General features: G+C 43.4%; 1 protein-coding gene across 2 annotated transcripts in view; it reads left to right on the forward strand.

The window, feature by feature from the left end:
- Window positions 1–15,754, forward strand: part of LOC107185386 (voltage-dependent L-type calcium channel subunit beta-2) — an 85,897-nt gene extending 70,143 nt beyond the window's left edge. Inside the window, exons 3-10 of one of the 2 annotated variants that reach the window (XM_015573052.1) lie at window positions 5,626–5,742; window positions 6,983–7,102; window positions 7,484–7,694; window positions 8,870–8,967; window positions 10,326–10,462; window positions 10,538–10,703; window positions 10,829–11,198; window positions 15,422–15,754. In XM_015573052.1, the coding sequence (XP_015428538.1) occupies window positions 5,626–5,742; window positions 6,983–7,102; window positions 7,484–7,694; window positions 8,870–8,967; window positions 10,326–10,462; window positions 10,538–10,703; window positions 10,829–11,198; window positions 15,422–15,618 (1,416 nt within the window). In that variant the 3' untranslated portion in view covers window positions 15,619–15,754. Of the gene's footprint in view, window positions 1–5,625; window positions 5,743–6,982; window positions 7,103–7,483; window positions 7,695–8,869; window positions 8,968–10,325; window positions 10,463–10,537; window positions 10,704–10,828; window positions 11,199–13,593; window positions 13,708–15,421 lie in introns of those variants that run through there. The other variant, XM_015573053.1, reaches the window with a different exon arrangement.
- Window positions 15,755–19,180: the final 3,426 nt, after the last annotated feature.

Below are 19,180 nucleotides of genomic sequence, written 5' to 3' on the forward strand. Positions count from 1 at the left end.
CTTCGAGGAGTGAATTATCCCCCGACTGTTTACACGAGGATAACCCCGGGGTGCTCGATGGTTCGAAGTTACAAAGAGGTCAACGGAATCGATTGCCCTCACCCTCTGACACGGGAGTTGATAATTCGAGGGGACTGAGCCTTTTGTTTTTCTGTTCTCGAATTGTTGCGCTCTCGATATAAGCGGAGATCTCGATGGATAGCCGCTCATTTCACAGACTGGCCGCTAATTAATTATCCAAGTGGCCAGTGTTCGGGGAGTTGCGTGACCGGGAAAGCTTTTTTGTAATGTAATATCTGCCGTCTGTTCGGCATGTTCCATTTGCTGCCAGCACACGCGGAACGTGGAACCGAGGAATTTCCTGTGAAATTTCTTAATGGAACAGTTGAGAAATGGGACATGGCGTGTCGGGAGATTGCAGATGAATGAATTTATGAATTGAAGGACGATTGGTGCAGGAAAATTTAATCGAAACAGGGTTGATGAGGCTGGTTCCTACGCAGAGGATGCTCCAAAGCTTCAATCCATAAATCTAGAGTGTTACGAGGGATGTTACATTGCACACACTGTGCTGCAGACGAAAGTTTAACCTAATTTTTGAAAAAACCAGGCATGTTGTTACGCATACACTTGATGCAAGAAATTGGTAGTAAAAAATAATGTTTACTTTATCGTTCTTCATAACATTAAAGATATAGAACACGTGGTTCCGAACCTCCTGTGTATTCATCTTTTCGAACTGAACCATCAGTTTCTTCATCATTTTCATAAATATTTACACAATAATACTTGTAATCGTGTAGTAATGAATGAATTATTAAAATAAGATTAGCCCTTCTCCATCTTTAGGAGTATTGAAAACGATCTTGGTATACATTTTGACGCCTGAATTGTTAAAATAAATTTTTCTCGAAATTATCGTTTATCGTCAATATTCGAGGGGTTCGATTAAAACGATCAGTCCCTGATCGAAATTGTTCTTCCTCCACAGGGAACGAAATCTCTTAATAATCACTCCCCGTCTCGTGTATAATCGAAACCTTACCCGATCCTCCACCGATTCCGGCTATTAAAGGCGTCACGGTCCGGTCCGCAGCACGTAACCGGGGGATGTATACCGTCGATTTACATAAGCGGTATCGTTCGACCGATCCCTCAATCTTGTTTAAACCAGGGATGGGGGGAGAGACCTTGGGGAGCTCGGAGGAGTTCAACTTTTCGAGTTCGAACTTTTTCTCATTTTTTATCATTACCTCGATAAAACAAGAACCGAACCGGCTGGTTTTGATGTCAGTCGCGAAACCGATCTCTTCCCATCGCTACAGAAGACGCTGGGCACCCATTTTTCTACGACGACGACGATCGTTACTTTAATTGCGACCGTATAATTAACGAAGGGGAGCAGTCGTTAGCCAGGCGTGACGTGTACAACCGAGACGGGGTCCTCGTTAAGACGCTCGTCTGAGTGCAATTATATCAGTATATTTCGCGAGACCAGTTGGAAGAAGCTAGGGTCTGGCAACCGATTCGAATCGTCTGTCGGACGATCCGTTTCAGAAAAATCGCGATGGGTCTTTGAAGTGGAAAATCGTTGCCAATAGAGGATTGTCTAGGCTCCGCTTAGGTTTCAATGGATTTTCATCCTCCTTTTTTTGCTTTGGGAAAGTTATAGGTTACAGTTGTGATATGTAAGAAAATGGAATTTGAAGGAGATCAGTTTCTTTAACTCATTAGCCGTATTATACAGGGTGGCGTGTAGAGCTGGTGGTACAACTGGGTAGAAGGTGATTTAGACGTCATCCCCACCACTGGGCGTTTGACTGATTCTATGGGGACCTCTTTCCCCTCCGCCCGCAGTGGTGGGGATGACGTCTGACCCTTCTAACACTCATCGATGATTTACTGTATGGTATAACGAGCTAAATACATCGACGCAAAATGAATTAGCCAGCGTTCATCCGTTTCACCATCCCTCTTCTCCTCGAATTTCACCGGACAAACTTATCGACAGCGTCCCCAGAAGTGAAACGCAGCAAAACGTTCAGAGGTCAGCCAATTTCGCGGCGTGTATCACGATGCTCGCGACGATCAAGGCACCAGGCGATCGAGTCGCGATGACGAGAGAGAACAAGTTGTAGATCGGGGACTGGTATTTTGGATGGCTTGCAAACGGAAGCGAAAAAAGTTGTGGAAGAACGCCTGAGGGACCGTGCGTACCCGTTTGGGTCCTCGCGTCCCGCCAGCATGGCGTAGCGGGAGGACGAAGCACCGAGGCGGATAGACAAAAAGCTCCGACTGAAAGGAGAGTGGAGCCCAGGGGCGCAATGCGGTAGCGTGTGGGCTAAGCGCGAGAGCTTAGCGGATCAACGTCGAGGCCCTCGAGAGCGTTCGGTTCAAAGATCGGAGCTGGTGTCCAAGGGGTCCCAGACGGATTAGTGGGTAACTCGAAGAACGGCCCTGGCGACGACGGTGGTGGTTTCCGGCGATGATCGGATACAATCAACACAATACTGGCTACAACAAGCTGTTCACTCAGGTACTTGGTACAGACTGGTGATTTCTACATTTAGTCGCTGTATTTTTAGCTTGGATTGATAATGATTATTCGGAGGTCTGCTGTCGAGGGTGATTCGATAGACTCGCGGAAAGAAATTCTTCGAACGATTGACCTTGACTTTCAGTAGTAACCGTGGAATAGAATTTTATTGTACTTGTAAATTGAGACACTGTAAATGGACAATGAGGAATGTATTGATGAAGGATCATGGATCATGCACAGAGTTAAGAGGGATACAGTGACTCACAAGTTTATAACGATGTCACTTCTAGTTGACCAAATTATTTAGAAAAATACGGATTTTATTTCGATATTACGAAAAATGTATCATGACAAGATGATAAAAGTAACGATAAGGAGAATATATAAATAGAAATTGCATATAATTGGTATTTGAAAAGTTTGTGAAGGAATATGTAAGTCACTGTAGTATAAGGCATTGTATTTTCCTTGAAGCAATTCAGATTTCTAAGGGAGTATAGAAGAAAGGGTTGAGTGAAAGTCAATTTGAAAGTGGGTCAATCATCTGCCAGGTCGAGACTCTTAAGCCAACCGAGTCGGTCAATCTTCAGGAATTGTTCGGATGTTATAATTAAGACTGTTATTTAAATTTTGTAAAACAGAATCGTTTGAAAATTATTTGATATTACTGTTAAGCAATGTCTTCTTCTTTTTCTCGGTTTTATAAAGGGCCCTCTGTGTGGCCGCCACGCGTCATAGAAGTTTTCCATTAATCAGCCTGGCGTGAAATAAAATCGGCGAGGCGTGTTATCGTTGCAGAGGCTCGATCCTTTGCGTTGCAATCTAAATCGATCTGGTTTACGTTTTCAGCGTGAAACCGAGCGTTTCGGGTATGCTCCGTTGCCTCCGTGGCTGCTGTTTTCATCCTCGTTATAGACACATTTTTTTTTTATTAGTTGTCGGCACTTTATTATTTTGTGTATGCTATTCGTTTATTCGGTCGCGGTGGTCGATTACTGTCAGTCAACTGCTTTACTGAAAAGCTTCTTCGCCCGATTGTGTAAAACCATCCTCGGTTTTTTAAGGTCTCGCGATGGGGGCGAGCAAGGTCACGCCAGCACGCGTAGACAAATTTACACAGTCACGCACGAGAAACAGCCAGAGGGAGACGATTAAGTAAAGGCCGTTGGCATGGTTACGACCCTCGGCCGACTGAATTCATTCTCCGGAAGAGAAAAATTCCTTTCGGTTGTAAGGATACGGTAGAGATCCACCACGGAGACCGAATCGGCCTCCAGAAGCTTCGTAGTCCAAGAAAATTCAAATATTCCCGCCGAAATGCATATGCATGTCTCTTCTGTCATTCAATTAAGCGTCTAATTACGGGAACAGAGGCTTCGACTTTCAACATGGTGGATCAATATGTCAATGTCATCGGTAGGAAGAGGGGTTGGGGTGAGAGGGGAATCGATAAAACTGCTACAAATTATGTTTTGCCCGGCTGGATTTACCTTGTTTACGAGGCGACGTAGATAAGACTTCGACGATGGACGGTGGCCGAGTCGATTAATTCGAACGGGAATTAGTCGAGGTCCCTTCCGTTGCCACATTGTTGCCAACAGTCAGACGATACACAGAGGGTCTTCCCCGAGACAGTTTGGCCGAACGTTCTGCGCGCTGACGTAACGAATGGCGTCGCACTGTCGTATAGATAGAATCCTAATTTTTGTCGGGTATAATTTCTGACGCAAGCGTTAAATTGATGCTGTTTTGCTTAATCGCGACACTAATATCTTTGGAATTACCGCGAACCGGCGACACTTTGAAATAGATGTGTCCGTTTGGTACGAGAAGTACACAATATTAGTTAAAAGAAATTTACTGCGTATAATAATTTTAATCATAACACCTTTATATGTATGTATATTCATATTTCGTCAAGGTATATAAATTTCATCATGCTAACGTACATCATAGTTCCAAAAGTACAATCAATTTGTTACTCAAAGTTATATTTCAAAGATTACAATGTTACTAAAATATTTATCGGTGTTATTTTCAGTTCCTTAGGTATCAGAAAGCATAATTACCGATAAACAAGATACATCATAATACTTTTGTTTCACTCGAAAGAAACATACTGCAAGTATGTAGAATGTAGAGGGAAATCATTGTGTCTGACCAGGCACGGTTTGTTTCTACTGCGACCATCTTCACTGGTTAACGCGCGTTCAAGGAAACTTCTCGTTTGTTCAACGCATTCCACGCCAGAAATACTCTTTTCACGATGAATTTCCAACAAGAATAAACTGTTCTTCCTAAAGTATTACGCGATTAAATCCTCACGGAAGCTCTTTAACAGCAGCCCCGGCCAAGTACGCGCGACAAATTTCGTTCTTTGAGGGAATCTTCCCATTCAACGCGCCCCGGCTGCTTCGAGTCGAATAACAAATGATTATATAAACTACTACTCAGAAAGACTCCATAGAGACCGGTTCTCCTTTTAAACTAATGGCCCCGGACATTGAGGAAAGCCCTCGAGGAACATCTCGATGGTTTTCTCGGACAAAACGTCTGGCGAAAAATCTCGCGAAATCAGACAATTCGACGGTGGGTAAAAATTTCACCGTTGAATGTGGAACACGGTGTAACGACCAAGCACGGTGTTCCAACTTTCAGATTATAGTCGTTCACCTCGTTTGAGGTGAATCGATAAGGAGATAGGAGTCAAGGAACGTGAAAGAATAGGCACTGTGTGTGTATGCCACCGAAAGACCGTCGCGTCGGTTTTGTTATACCGCCTGGAAACATACCACGCCAAATCGATCCCCATTTACGACCCACGTCTGGACTGTGATGGAATCAGAATGTGTTCTTATCTGTGAAAAATTGGATCTGGGTTCTCGAGTCATCAATCCACTGCTTTCGATCCTTTTACGGGGTAAAAAACACTAGCATTTCACTGCTGCGAACTATAATGATGGCGATACATTTGAATTGTATCGATATTTCGTATCAGTAGATATTGATACCTGAAGAAAGGATCTAATAATAATATTCTCAATTAAAGAACGTAATAACACGAGGGTTGTTGTTTTCCGTTTCAGGGCTCGGCAGACTCGAACTACTCGCAGCCGAGCTCGGATCTCTCGCTGGACGAGGAGAAGGAGAGCTTGCGTCGCGAGAAGGAGAGGCAGGCCCTCAATCAACTTGAAAAAGCCAGGGTAAGTCATTGATCTTTCGCGTGCTCCAGTTTCCTTTCCTTTCCTTTCCTTTCCAAGTCCTCTACACCCGTCCCTCGCGCCAGGGGGCTGTTTTTCCGTGCCGCTGGCGGGCGGAGGGCCTTTCGTAAATCGTCTGGTATCGATCGACGACTTCCGAACGGGCGTCACATTGCCTTCGACGCGACGGGCCAGCCCTCCAGAGAGTCGCCGCCGGCGACGGAATGAAAAGCGTGTCAATGAATACGCCGCGGCCCAGACTAATGAGATTTCGTCCCCCTCCGAAACCAATTAGACGTCTCCGCGATCCTTTGTCCCGACGATAGATGCGGGATGCATTGTAGTTGCGCGTACAGAACGCCTCGATGATATTATTGCCTTTGATTACGGATAAACACACCGACGATAGTCGATCTGTGTCGCTCGAGGCCGTTGATCGAATAATTTCTTTTTGCTGTTAATCTACCGGTTAATCGCTTCTGAAGCAATTTTTCATGAATAGAATAAATCCTCGATGAGTGTTCGAAAGCTCCTCGGCACTGAAAATGAAATATTTCATAAACGAATAGCCATATGTGGCTGAAACAAATATCATTGGTTTCAGAATTCCAAGCTGCGTTAAACCTCGTTAAAAAGTCAGCGTTACACCTGAGAACTTCTTGTCAGTGCTGAGAAGCCTTCGAACATTCATTTTGGATTTACTGTATTTACTGATTTTTCCACTTTTCTCGAGACTTTGATGTCCTTTGCGTTGTAATGTACAGTTCTTGAAGAATTGTAGGGAACAGATTTAGATTGTATGTGATCAGTTGAACTGTAGAATAAATGAATATCGATTAACTGTCTCCCAATCGAGGAGTACGGTATCATAATACGCACGATGACCTACCCTATCGATTTGTCACGCTCTTATTCTTTATTGATACGGCGAGCTGTCACGCGGATCGCGCTGACAATGCGCCGACCATCCGTGATCCATCTCATCGGCTTTTACTTTACGTATAAGTTACGGTTGTGCAGGTGTCGCGTTTTTTAAAGAGGTTATAACGTTGCTTAATAAGAACGTCAATATCGTGAACCATGACATTTATCGCGTTTTAAAAAATTCACAAATGATACCAAATCCCTGGTTTGTCATTTCGTAATAAATATCTACCGTGGGAAAATTTATTTAGAAATATACCGATACTTTTGCATCGGCTACTAGAAATCTTGTTAATAGAATTTTCTGTGAATTATTCAGACGAAACCGGTAGCGTTTGCAGTGCGGACCAATGTGAGCTATGACGGATCCGTCGACGACGATTCGCCGGTGCATGGCTCGGCAGTCAGCTTCGAAGTTCGCGACTTTCTGCACATTAAGGTAAATCTATATACAATAATCTATCGAAATATCCACACGTTATACTTTACTTCAACTACCTTCGATACAGTGACTCTTATTGCTTCAAACAATTAGAGAACATAACACAGTAAATTATTGATGAGTGTTCAGACGTTATCCCCACCACTGGGGAGTTCTCCATGAAATCAGTCAAGGGTACAGTGGATAAACTTCAAACACTCATCGATGATTTATTGTACCACCATGGTAGAAGAAAACTTAATTCACTGTTCGAGCCCATAAGGTGATCTATTCGTGTGATGGCGATAAATCACATATGATTTTTCTCACACGCGTGAAACATTTACCAGATGTTGATCCAAAAGTCCGATGTTAATCATTATATACTATATCTTGTAGGAGAAGTACGACAACAACTGGTGGATAGGCAGGCTCGTGAAAGAGAACTCGGACGTCGGCTTCATCCCATCCCCGGTGAAATTAGAAGCCCTGAGGCAGCAGGCGAGCGCCGCGCGTGGCACAAAGGGACTGTACTCGGCGCGCGGGGGGTCTTCAGGGAACCTTGGCGAGAGTGGTATGCCCTCACGTGGTTCCACACCACCTACACCAGGTATCCTAGCACGTCCTTCTTTCTTTCCCCGTCCCTGACAAACACCACGGTGTACCGAGCTGTTCGGGATTATTCTCTTCTCTCATCTTGACCGATCGATGCCTGACAAAGAGAAAACAAAACAGACCCCGGATGGAACGTTTCTGCGGCGAAAGATAAAAGAAAAGAAACAGACAAACAAACATGAAAAATACACGGAAACTTGATCAAACAATTACGCTTGTGGCCTTAAGTATTACAAGAACATTCAGACACACTCTAGGTAGCTTTCGTTTTTTTCACACGCGAGCTTTGTCTCTCCCTACACCGCCCTTTTGCCCTATTAGTTGCTAGGTTTAAGCTGGCGATGGTCGACAGTGATAGTTAGATAGTTAACAGAGAGTTCAGTTGACGTTGAGTGGATCGTGGGAGAATTTTGTCTGAAAGGTTGTAGCAGGATTGTAGGGAGTGAAATTTGAAGCGTAACTTCAACATCTCGTTGATGATCCATACACGATTAATTCTCAGCGTCAATTGTCCATCGCTTCTGTTCCAGTCAGATTCAACTACGATTATATCCATCGCTAATCACCACCAGCAGTCGACACACACGCCCCTCACGTACACACCCCGTGACACTTTAGTACCGCAGTAACACAATTTTTAGTAGCTGCTAGTAACAGGAATGATACCAAATCGATACCAAAAATGACTCCTTTGGGAGTCTTTTATGGCGGAAGCAAAATTTCGAATTCAAATATCTCCGAAATGAAAGGATGGTTATTAAAAAAGCCTTTTAACGTTTAACTTCAAAAACTATTGCATCATGCAGTAGAGACCCTGAGAAGTATCCCTGAATTTTTTCAGTTTGTTTAACTATAAAATTAAAAAATTAGATCTAGACCTAAACAATACGGGCGGTGACAGAAGCAGTCAAAATAACGGGGTTCACGTAGGGTTAAGAATTATCTTACTCACATAACCAAGTGACGTCCACACGATTGCATTTGGTATCAGTCCTGAGAGCTTCACTGATCTCGGGATAAAGTGCATCGACTTAGTCACCCTAGGTTCTTAGATTGCATCGCGTTTAAAGCTTCTCGCTAGTTTCCTTGAGAGAAAGAGGGACACTGATCGTTGCACGGGACCAAAAACGGTACCGTCGATTAATCGTTCACTTCCATTCTCCTTGACAGGTGACGACAGCGACAGCGTCGGGAACGTGCGTGGCGGCAAGGCGACCTTGACGACGCCCCCGACGAAGGAGAAACGGAAGAACTTCTTCAAGAAGCCGGTAAAACGATCACGACCTGTCCCGCCAATGTTTGTGACCGCTCGATCATTCGTGTACCCTTTTGAACGTCCAGCCTGGTTATAGTTTTTCTTCGATCTGGTTTTGTTAGTCGAACAAAGTTCGACGAAGTTTCACGCGATAAAAAGATCACACTGGAATATATCATCACATTAACACGTTCACGCCGGCGTGTACCATCGGTGGTTCACATACAGTATGAAGTAAGGCATGAATAAGAGCGCCGCCCCACGGCGAGAAACACAAACTCCAGCGCCGGCGTGAATAAATATTGATATTTGAATCGAAAAGTATCGATACTGTACCGCCCATCACTAGTCTCGTCCACGTTCGTTCGCATGTCAAACCAAGTGATACAACGCGTTGTTTTACGATCTCAATAAATTTCTCGCGGATTTGGCAGAGATTCCTACGTGCCGATAATGCTCGTGACGTGGACGAGGGCTTTCGCGTCTAAATTTATCAGTCGGTGCTAGAAAATATCCGTAGGCCACGCGAAGACTAGCAGATTTATTTCTGTGAGAATCGCCGCTGGTATGTGTGTATGTGAAATTGTAAACTATCTGTGCATCGTGGTATCTGTTGAAAAAGTACGCCGTGCACACATCGCACCCTCGTAACTCTCTCGAGATGAGTTTATGTAATAATTTTCGCGTGTGCTTTCAACGATTGTCGCGTACTGAAGGGGAACTGCTGCTTCTTCTTCTTCTTCCTTCTATCCCTCCTTCTTGCTGACGACACTCGATCGTTTTGGACCCGATGGCTGCTTTACGAACAGGTGGAGAATAAACGTCTTTTCATCTTTATGTGTCAGTTATGTGTCGATGTAAGTAGCTGTTTCTAGCATCGATCGATAATTGCGGTGAGACTGTACAGTTGGTCGCTGGATTACATCATCTCATGCAAGCACGGAGACTCTTTTTCCTTTGACGAGTAGATCAACAAATGTATCTTTGAATTCCGAGTGCTGGTAAATTGGTTCCAAGCTGTTGGATATTGAACTATATCTTCGTTCTGGATTACAATGGAAATGGCATATTGTACTGGTAGATTAGACGACAGCCAAACAGATTAGTCTATAAGAGGTCTTTGATAGGATAAGTCGATAGTTAACCAGACACTTCTTGGCCAAAGCGCCTTTGGAAGCTGACGAGAATGTCTTTGGCTCTGCAGGGGGGTAGGTCACGTGTTAACGTGGCCATTAATTAGTTTTGATATTTATGATATTGCGATCCGTGCTCACAAAGTTCTGTGTAAGTGAGACTATCTCGTGGCTGATCCTGGCAGAGCCGGGCACGTCTTGATTACTTAGGCTAACACCTTGCCTCGCTTTTGTCCAGGAAACAACCACGCCGTATGACGTCGTACCTTCCATGAGGCCGGTAGTCCTGGTGGGTCCTTCGTTGAAGGGTTATCAGGTCACAGATATGATGCAGAAGGCGTTGTTTGATTTTCTGAAGCATCGATTCCAGGGCAGGTCAGTGAAAACTCCAACGTCGTATGGATTCGTCCACTACATGGAACATATTGCTATTATTTCTTATTATTTCAGGATAATTATCACCAGGGTGGCGGCTGACATTTCGTTAGCGAAGAGGTCCTTGCTGAACAATCCAACGAAAAGAGCGATCATGGAACGATCTACCAGCCGGAGCAGCTGCCTGGCGAAGGTTCAAACGGAAATCGAGAGGATCTTCGAGCTTGCCAGGACTCTCCAGGTACTTGATCAATCAGCAATATACTCAAATTCTTCTCTAAAGTCGTTTGTCTCCTCTGTCAAGTCAATATCTCAATGTCTTCTGAGTAATAACTCGTCCAATTGATATTCCTGTTCGTATTCCAGCTGGTAGTGTTGGACTGCGACACGATAAACCATCCGTCGCAGCTAGCGAAGACCAGTCTAGCGCCCACGATCGTCTATCTGAAGATCTCGTCGCCCAAGGTGCTCCAAAGGTTGATCAAGTCGCGGGGCAAGTCGCAGGTGAAGAACATGAACGTACAAATGGTGGCCGCTGAGAAGCTGGCGCAGTGTCCGTCGGAGATGTTCGACGTGATACTGGACGAGAATCAATTGGAGGATGCTTGCAACCACGTGGCCGAGTACCTGGAAGCCTACTGGAAGGCCACACATCCTCCGGTGACACCGACAGTTGCGCGACCGATTCCAGCGCCTGACGCACCTGTGGACGCGCTTACACCTCGCGTGACATCAGGTATGTCCGTTTGATCTGACTACACGTGTTGATTACGCTCGGAATACAGTCGTGGATCGGGTAGCTGACTGTTACGAAGTACGATTATTCTACGTGGATTTCATTATCGCGGAGAATGGAGTCGCTACCAGTGTTCAGGGGAGATTTTAACTTGTAGAAAACGGGCTCCGTTTGATCATTGTAGAGAGTACAGTAAATCATCGATGAGTGTTCGAACGTTTCATAGAGTGTTCAGACGTCATCGATGATTCACTGTATTTGTATTCGAAAAGATCCATCGGGATCTGGATTCACAATTGGGGAACATAGGCTGGTAACGTTTCCGTGATTGGTCGAATGATTCAGACTCGGCTGACCGGAAGGCCTGCGCGTGCCTCACCAACGATTTGGCAGTGTTTAGAGTACTTTAAAGTATCAGCTCCCGCGAGCTATTGGCCGTGTGCATCGCAAGATTTTTGTTTTGTATTACCGGTCCTTCTCACGGTACGATCCTTACCTCTATCAACCTGACGCGCTGGGTCATGAGGTTCTCTAGTACTCACTCGAGATACTCTAACGAGTTCCAATTCCGTCAACTAACGCTCAACATTTACTTCTTATCCCCTCAGGCGCCCACCATAATAATTACTACGGCCAAGAAGTAACCCAACCTTTTTCCCCGAGCGCAAAGCATATCGTACAACACATTCTCGTCCAATGTTTCACCGTCGCGCAGAGCTTTTGTGTTCCGTTACTCGCTCGATGAAACGCACCCACGAGCAATCAAAGATCACAGTGTGATGATTCCAGCGGAACAATGTTTCGAGACATTTTGTTAATACACGTTGATCCACCGTTTAATTATCTCGATTCTCGTCTCTGTTGGCGACATTCGAAGCTAGTAATGAAACACACTACCATCTTCGTCATTAGTTGCATGTAATCGTTGCATGGATCTTCGTAGTTGAGTGTAGAGGCGTTCATCAGGAAGACTGCTAGCGGCTGTGCATTTACCTCTCAGCGTGTAAATTACTACGAGACTTTCGATGTGCTGCATGTACCTCCTTGTATGCACATTGCAGATACGTTGTGACAGAGTTGTTCAAAGAACCATAATGTCTCTTTTTTTTCACTTCTTTGAGTATAAGAACACGAGCTAGTAGACCAAAACTAGCAGTCTTTGGATCATCAAAGAAACAGAAGCTTGAGGAATTAGAACGTTGACGACAACTGCTCGTGGTTATGCCAGATAAGAAGCACCGAGCACTTTTACATTGACTTTCTTTTCAGCGACTGCGTACGGATCGGAAAACTTGCATCAATCGTACCCCGAGATAATGGCGTGCTTGCTCTCGTTAGTTTCAAACATCTGTCATCATATTCTTTCTGTTCATTCTCTTCTCATCTCGTTTCTGCGCTCTTCCCGACCAAGATCGAAACTTCCTGTTTCTATTCATGAATCTCAGCGTTCATTTAATCTCTATCGATCGTCTGTATCATCTCATCTGCGGCTTACATCGTGCACGTTGCGCTGTACACTGTCCCGACACGAGTGGATTTTTCTCTTCACGATCAATTAGTTCCCTAAATACCGCCGCCACAGAACGATTTGGATTATTTATTGTACAGTAGCAAATGTATCGAAACTGGTGGTACAGTCTAGATACTGCGTACTACAATCCGTAAAAAAATTAAGGGATCGTCTCTACGAACCCGAAAAATGGGACTAAGTTCAAATTGTTGTAACTCCAGCAAACGTGATCGTATCGATATCATTAAAAAATCATTTGAAAGTGCGAAATCTCTACTGTCAGATGCTTCTTCAATTTGTTATCTATGGCCACAGGCTCCATGTTACCTTGCCAACAAGCAACGCAGTTAAAATCTTAAAACAGCATTTGAAATTAGAGATTCCACACTTTCAGGTGATTTGTTGATATCGATACGATCATTTTTGCAGGTAAATTTTAAATTTACATTACTTCACACAATAATCACTGCCAGTCCGGTCGTGCCACCAGTTAAGGACTCCAAACGGAGAGTAAACAAAATCCACAATAGATTGTAAACAAAAGTCAACGGTGTCACTGTGTCACAATCCACCGATTTGCTGGTCGAACTCGTTAATCCACGCGTGTTCCCATGCTAAACAAGACTAACGTCATACGGCTACTGTGAAGACGACGCCAGCAGAATCTCCATCCAAGAAACCCGTCCCCCTCGTCTTTCTCGTTCGTTCGTGATTACCACGTTCTTGTGTATACTCGAGTAGATCGAAAAATCGTTACGGTAGATATGTTTAAGTATCCAGACAAAAGCGAAAAGAAAAATGTGTACGACACGAAAAACGGGCAGGACGACAACACGATTGGCGACGAGCTCTGACTCCGATGTTCTCTTTGTTTACGTGTAAAAGCCATGGAGGCGGTGGCTGCCACGGGAGTCATCCGAAAACAGGGCCAATTCACCTATGGTCGGGGTGACGAGGGCAAGCCAAAAGAGTCGAGTTAAAAGAATGCTCGCGTCACGAGACGGCACACGGTCTGGGCCTAAAACGGCCGGCTTCTTCTACTTCCATCCTCATCCTGGATGAGATTTTACGGCATAGACCGGGTGAAAATTGTACAGTGGGGATCCTCTGTGTTTGCCCCCTCTCTCCTTATCGCGGGGACCGAGATTGACAGAGAATTAGAGACTGTGTGAATAGGGAAACCCTCCTTTGTGTGGCCGCGTAGTAAGTACACAAGATGGGTTTTGGGTTGCATGGGCCCGCTGCAACGGGACCTATCTGTTTCTCTTCATCAAAACAGAAGAATTTATGTTTCTGATTACTATTTTCTTTTTTTTTTTTTCTACCCTTTCCCCGATCACGTAAAACCTTCATCAAATTATACATTACTTACTCCCGTATAGTGTTACCGATTTTATTGACGTATGGGCTGTTGTTGTCCAAGAAGATGGAGAGCCACGAAAGCACTGCTTGCTAACAGAAGAGCACTATGGGGAATAAATATTGTATTCTTTTATCATTCAACGTCTGATCATTCTGTTTTATTGATATTTTGTTTCTCGGTTAGAATATCTCGGTATTCTTTGGTTCTGTTTATTTTTCTTTTTGTTGTTCTTTTTCGCCTGGCCATTCACCAGTCCCCTCTCACATAGAATAGGTTGATAGTATAGCCTAACGTGTTCGAGATTAACGGTGACTGTCCGTGTGAAGTCGAGAGGATACAAGTCTCGGATCGATTGGAACACATTTCGGTACGGCGGATCACGTTCTTTCGATCCTCCAAATCCTTCTTTTGGGACGCTGGCTTGTTTTTGTGATCCTTGACGCGGTGATCGTTTTTTTTTTTGTTTTGTCGACACGGATATAATTCATGGGGGATGAATTCCGTGGAGTTTTAACTCTTCCACTCGTCCGATCTCTGCGCAAAAAGGAGCTCGAGCGTTAGAGTCTCTTGCAACGTGTCTTCTCATTTTCTTTCCTTTTTTTTTTTCTATCGTTGTTCATTTCTTTTATATAGCTACCCTGCATGCACTGTGGAGTGAGGTGTTTCAGTGTTTCTAGATGTGACCACGTAGGTGGATTTTCATCTGATCCTTACCGTTTCGCGGTTGACAATTAACTGTAATCGGAATAACATTCTCTCTTATAATATAGTTTTTGAATAATACCAACGAGCGTCGATAAATCGCAAGCTCGACGTTGTCGTTTATATTTTAGAGCAATCTCTTTCGACAAGTCTCAAAATCAGATCATTCTTAACCCTCTAACCGTAAGGTCCGGGTCGTATCCGACCCAAGGTGTAGATTTTCTTGTGTCGTCCCCACTATATTATTTTTTATTTGTTTATTATTCGCATTTTAAAATATTTTTCATTATTTAGCAAATTGTTTAATACTTATATTGTTATATGTTATATAACTCAATTAAGAGCTTGGGTCGGAGCTGAACCCACCTTATCAAGTTTCTTATCATTCAAGGGTTAATTGAAAAAAATATAATCGCCACACACTGTCGAGCTTGAGTCTGTAAAATTCGAAAGATTACTGATTGTAATAAATGAAAACAAAATAATCACGAAAACTTAATCTCCCGAATTTTACTGAATGTTCGAATCACGCCTAACTTCTTCAACACAAACCGCGAACATAAAATTATCGTGATATTACGGAAGTTCAGGTCCAGTGATATTCAAGATTAATTGTTGAAACTAACGGCCGGTTTCGATGAAATCCAGGGTCTGGATCGTACAGCGGCGGACACGTGACCGAGGGCACGAGAAGATCGCGACTGGAGAGGATGGATCGTGATCGGGTGGATCGCGGTGAACACGACTACGGCACCGAGGAGGAATCGTACGTTGGTGGCGTCGAATACGACAGTGCGTCGAGGCGTCGCCAGCAGCAAGACCCGCGCGCATTGAACGCCATTTAGGAACTGGGGCCCCGGGGCCTGTCGCTACAGCGCTGTCCCCACCTGCGCACCACTGCTCTTTAGTGGGGGTCGCCATCTGGTACGCTACTGAACGTACGAATTGCTTAAGCAACCTTAGCGAATGGTGTCGCTCTGGTCTGTTAGTGGGGTTTCTTTCCTGTCGCTACCTGTAAAAGATGATTGAATATATCCGATTAGTGCTAGACACCGCATTAAACGGTAGCGAATATGCTACACTACGATATCGAAGGATTGGAAGAAATGGTCTTTCTTTTCGTTTGTTTTGTTTCTTACGCGTAACCGAATACCGTTACTGACAGAGATAGTAGTTTTCTTCGATTATCTTTTCTGTCTTTAGAGGCAATTATTACGCTACCGTACGTTACCGAATTTTTCTTTATTTTCATTTTGTTTTGCCGATGGTACGCACGGTATCGTACTTATGTCCTCGAAAGGTCTTGAAACAATTTGTTTTCTTGTATCAGTGGCGAATGCGCTACCGTTCGCTGCCGAACAATCTATGATAATTTGTTTTTTCTTTTTATTCACTTGTTGGGCGATAGTAAAATTGTTGTTGTAAAGAACAGATCGTCAAAAGCGTGCACGTGCACCTTCGGTAGAATATAATTTGAATTTCTTCGATAGAATCTGATTTATTTATTTATTTTGCGATGTAAGTATAGAGTATAATCATACGATATTCGAACTGTTTCATGTTACTTGCACGCGCGTGCACGCTACGATACACACTCCTTTTGGGACTACCTTGTACAAGCCTCGAAAAAAGTAAGAATAGTGAATTAGTGGTATCTTCTTTTTTTTATATTTTCACTAGAATCGACACATTTCCAACGTAAAGAGTACCCAAAGAATGGTAGATTCTATATGCTCCTGTTGTTTGAAAGTCAGTTGATTTTACACGATCGTTTACGAGTATCCGATAGTAACGTAGAATTGTCAAGTAGCTATTCTTGTATCCAGTAATGCTTTCTGTCCAACTTATTTCACAGACGTTAAAGATATCCATCATTTTCTCGTGCAACGAAAAACAGTGGCCACACGAGGACTCTCACTAACATTTTTGCCAACAGGAATTCCGCATTTGATGGTCGGGTTGAAACAGATCGTTGATTGTCCTTGTGAATCCGGTACGCACAGGATAAACCCCCATTCGCGGAACCAGCTGAACGAGATGAATAGACACGAGATAATCACGTGAGAACAAAACAAAAGTAATACACTTTCGAGAGAGAAAGAGAGAAAGAGAGAGAGAGAGAAAGAGTGAGAGTGTGAGAGGGAGAATGAGAGAGAAAGAAAGCCCTGGGGCCTTAATTTTTGCGCTGAATCTTCCTGGGCCCCAATACCCACCCCCACGAGAAGCGTAACATCTGATGAATGTCCAAGCACTTTGAATTAAGCTCGTGAATCGGGCGATTTTGTCTTGAAGACCCGAGAATCTTTCACGAAATTTGGCTAGACGATCTTTCGGATTAAAATTATAGAATCGGGAGGGGAGGCGAAGAAAAATTAAGAATGCAAACTTCGATCCGAAAAAGCGCGTAGAATTCTTCTAATTCGGCCGTGAAAACAACGATACAGTCCAGCTTCGATTTCGAGCGGAGTGGAGACGAATGTCGAACCCTAGTCGATACTTAAAATTAGAATCGGTCGCATGAGAAATTCTAGAGAATTAATTTCGGAGATGATGTCGCGACCTCGATTCGTCGTGAACGAGTGCAAACCGTGAAACGTGTGTGGCGATGGGTTGGGATCAGATTCATTAAATATCTCGGAATATTTGAAAGTTTTTTCGATTATACAGCGCGTGCTCGACGATCGCCGCGCGAGGCTGACGTGTTTATACATTTTATTAGAGTCTATTTGAGAAACATACAGAACACATACACACACGAGGGGATATGCATATGAATACACAGGACACACGCAGGAACACGTTGAACACGTTGTGTATATAGTATACATACGTAACGCAGTAACACTACCACCTTTATCGCTCGACAGAACAAGTAACTCCGATCGAGGTAAAGAGACAAAAGAGAAAAGAACAAAAAGATACTACCATAGATGATGAATCAATAGATACCGTGTAAATATTGTAAGAAGCCTTTCGAACGTGTCCCTTCTGTTTCTAACTGTCGCGAACGCAGACGAGGACAACGTTTAATCTACCGAGAATATTTGTAAGAGCGATCTACTCTTGTTTTTACGATGCACCAAGAGCATACACTACGACGGTAAAATATTTATCGAATTCATACAGACCCATGTGGCCAGATCATTTACATGCATAGGATTGCTCCACTTTATATTTTCAACGGCAACTGTGGCTAATTCTGATTCAGAAGTTGATACGAAGGTGTTACAGGGAAATTTTATGCTGAAAGAAATTAAACGCGAGTAACTTCAAACTTCATACCTATACATTTTTTACGTTACCTGTATCGATACAATAGGCTTATAACGTCTAAGAGCTTCGAAGTAACTATTTTTACATGTTCAAATGACATTACTTCGATAAAATCACAAATCGCTTTCTGAAAGTTTCTATGACTTCATTATTTCCACGAAATTATTATGTGAAATAGTAAACAAATATTTGCTGAATGATAAATTATATGAAAATGTAGAAAAACTATTGGTTTTTTCGGCGTGGAAGCGAAAGTATGTGAGTGGTTGCGCCTCCTCGATTATTCGAGGGGCGACATCGCTTGTGCGAGACGTTGAAGTCTCCAGCGTTGCGTTCAAGTCGCCGGAACAGCGCTAGTGTCAGTGCCATATTCATGAATTTATCAGACAAAGTTTCTAATTAGCAGTAAGGTGTTGCACAATCTTATACATTCTTAACTATACCTGCAACTTATTTTATATTAAATAATAGATACATTTAAGGCTTGTTTAAGGTCGATATTTTACGAATTTTCACGAATTTAGCATAGAATTTCAATAGCTTCCTTCACCTTTCAACTATTTCTAATACTTTCATTCGATTTACCAGTTATATAGTTAGGCATTTTACCATATACCTAAAGTTGACAATCCTATGCATGTAAATTCAATCGTGGCGACAGGTGAACACGTTGATCGAATTTTGATCGCTCGTGTACATAATTTGATTTTTAGAAACGCACGCATCACACGTTGTTTCTTAAGCAGAACGAATTAATCACCACGGGCACGCCGTTCGTCGCGGAATAGTATTGGCTTGTCGCACAAAGCCGACGTAGTTGAAAACAGATGAGAACACAATGTGTAAAATGAATTTCGAGTAATGAGAATTTAGTCACCTGACGTTGTCGTCTGTACATCGTTAGAATACAAATGTACGACACGAACGAAGTCTTTTTTTCTTCGCGAATACTTTTCGGGTCGACAAAAAACAGTGTGTGACGTTCTTGTGTGAATTTAGGCGAACTTTTCCATCATTTTTTTAACGCATTTGCGATCGATGGTTGGCACCAATTACGCCCAAATGATCGACGACGTCGGTCGATTGTTTCTTTTTCTGGCGCGAGGTCCTCCAATTTTCTTGTAGAATTTCCAA

Source organism: Dufourea novaeangliae, unplaced genomic scaffold (genome assembly GCF_001272555.1).
Source record: "Dufourea novaeangliae isolate 0120121106 unplaced genomic scaffold, ASM127255v1 scaffold57, whole genome shotgun sequence".
Taxonomy (NCBI): domain Eukaryota; kingdom Metazoa; phylum Arthropoda; class Insecta; order Hymenoptera; family Halictidae; genus Dufourea; species Dufourea novaeangliae.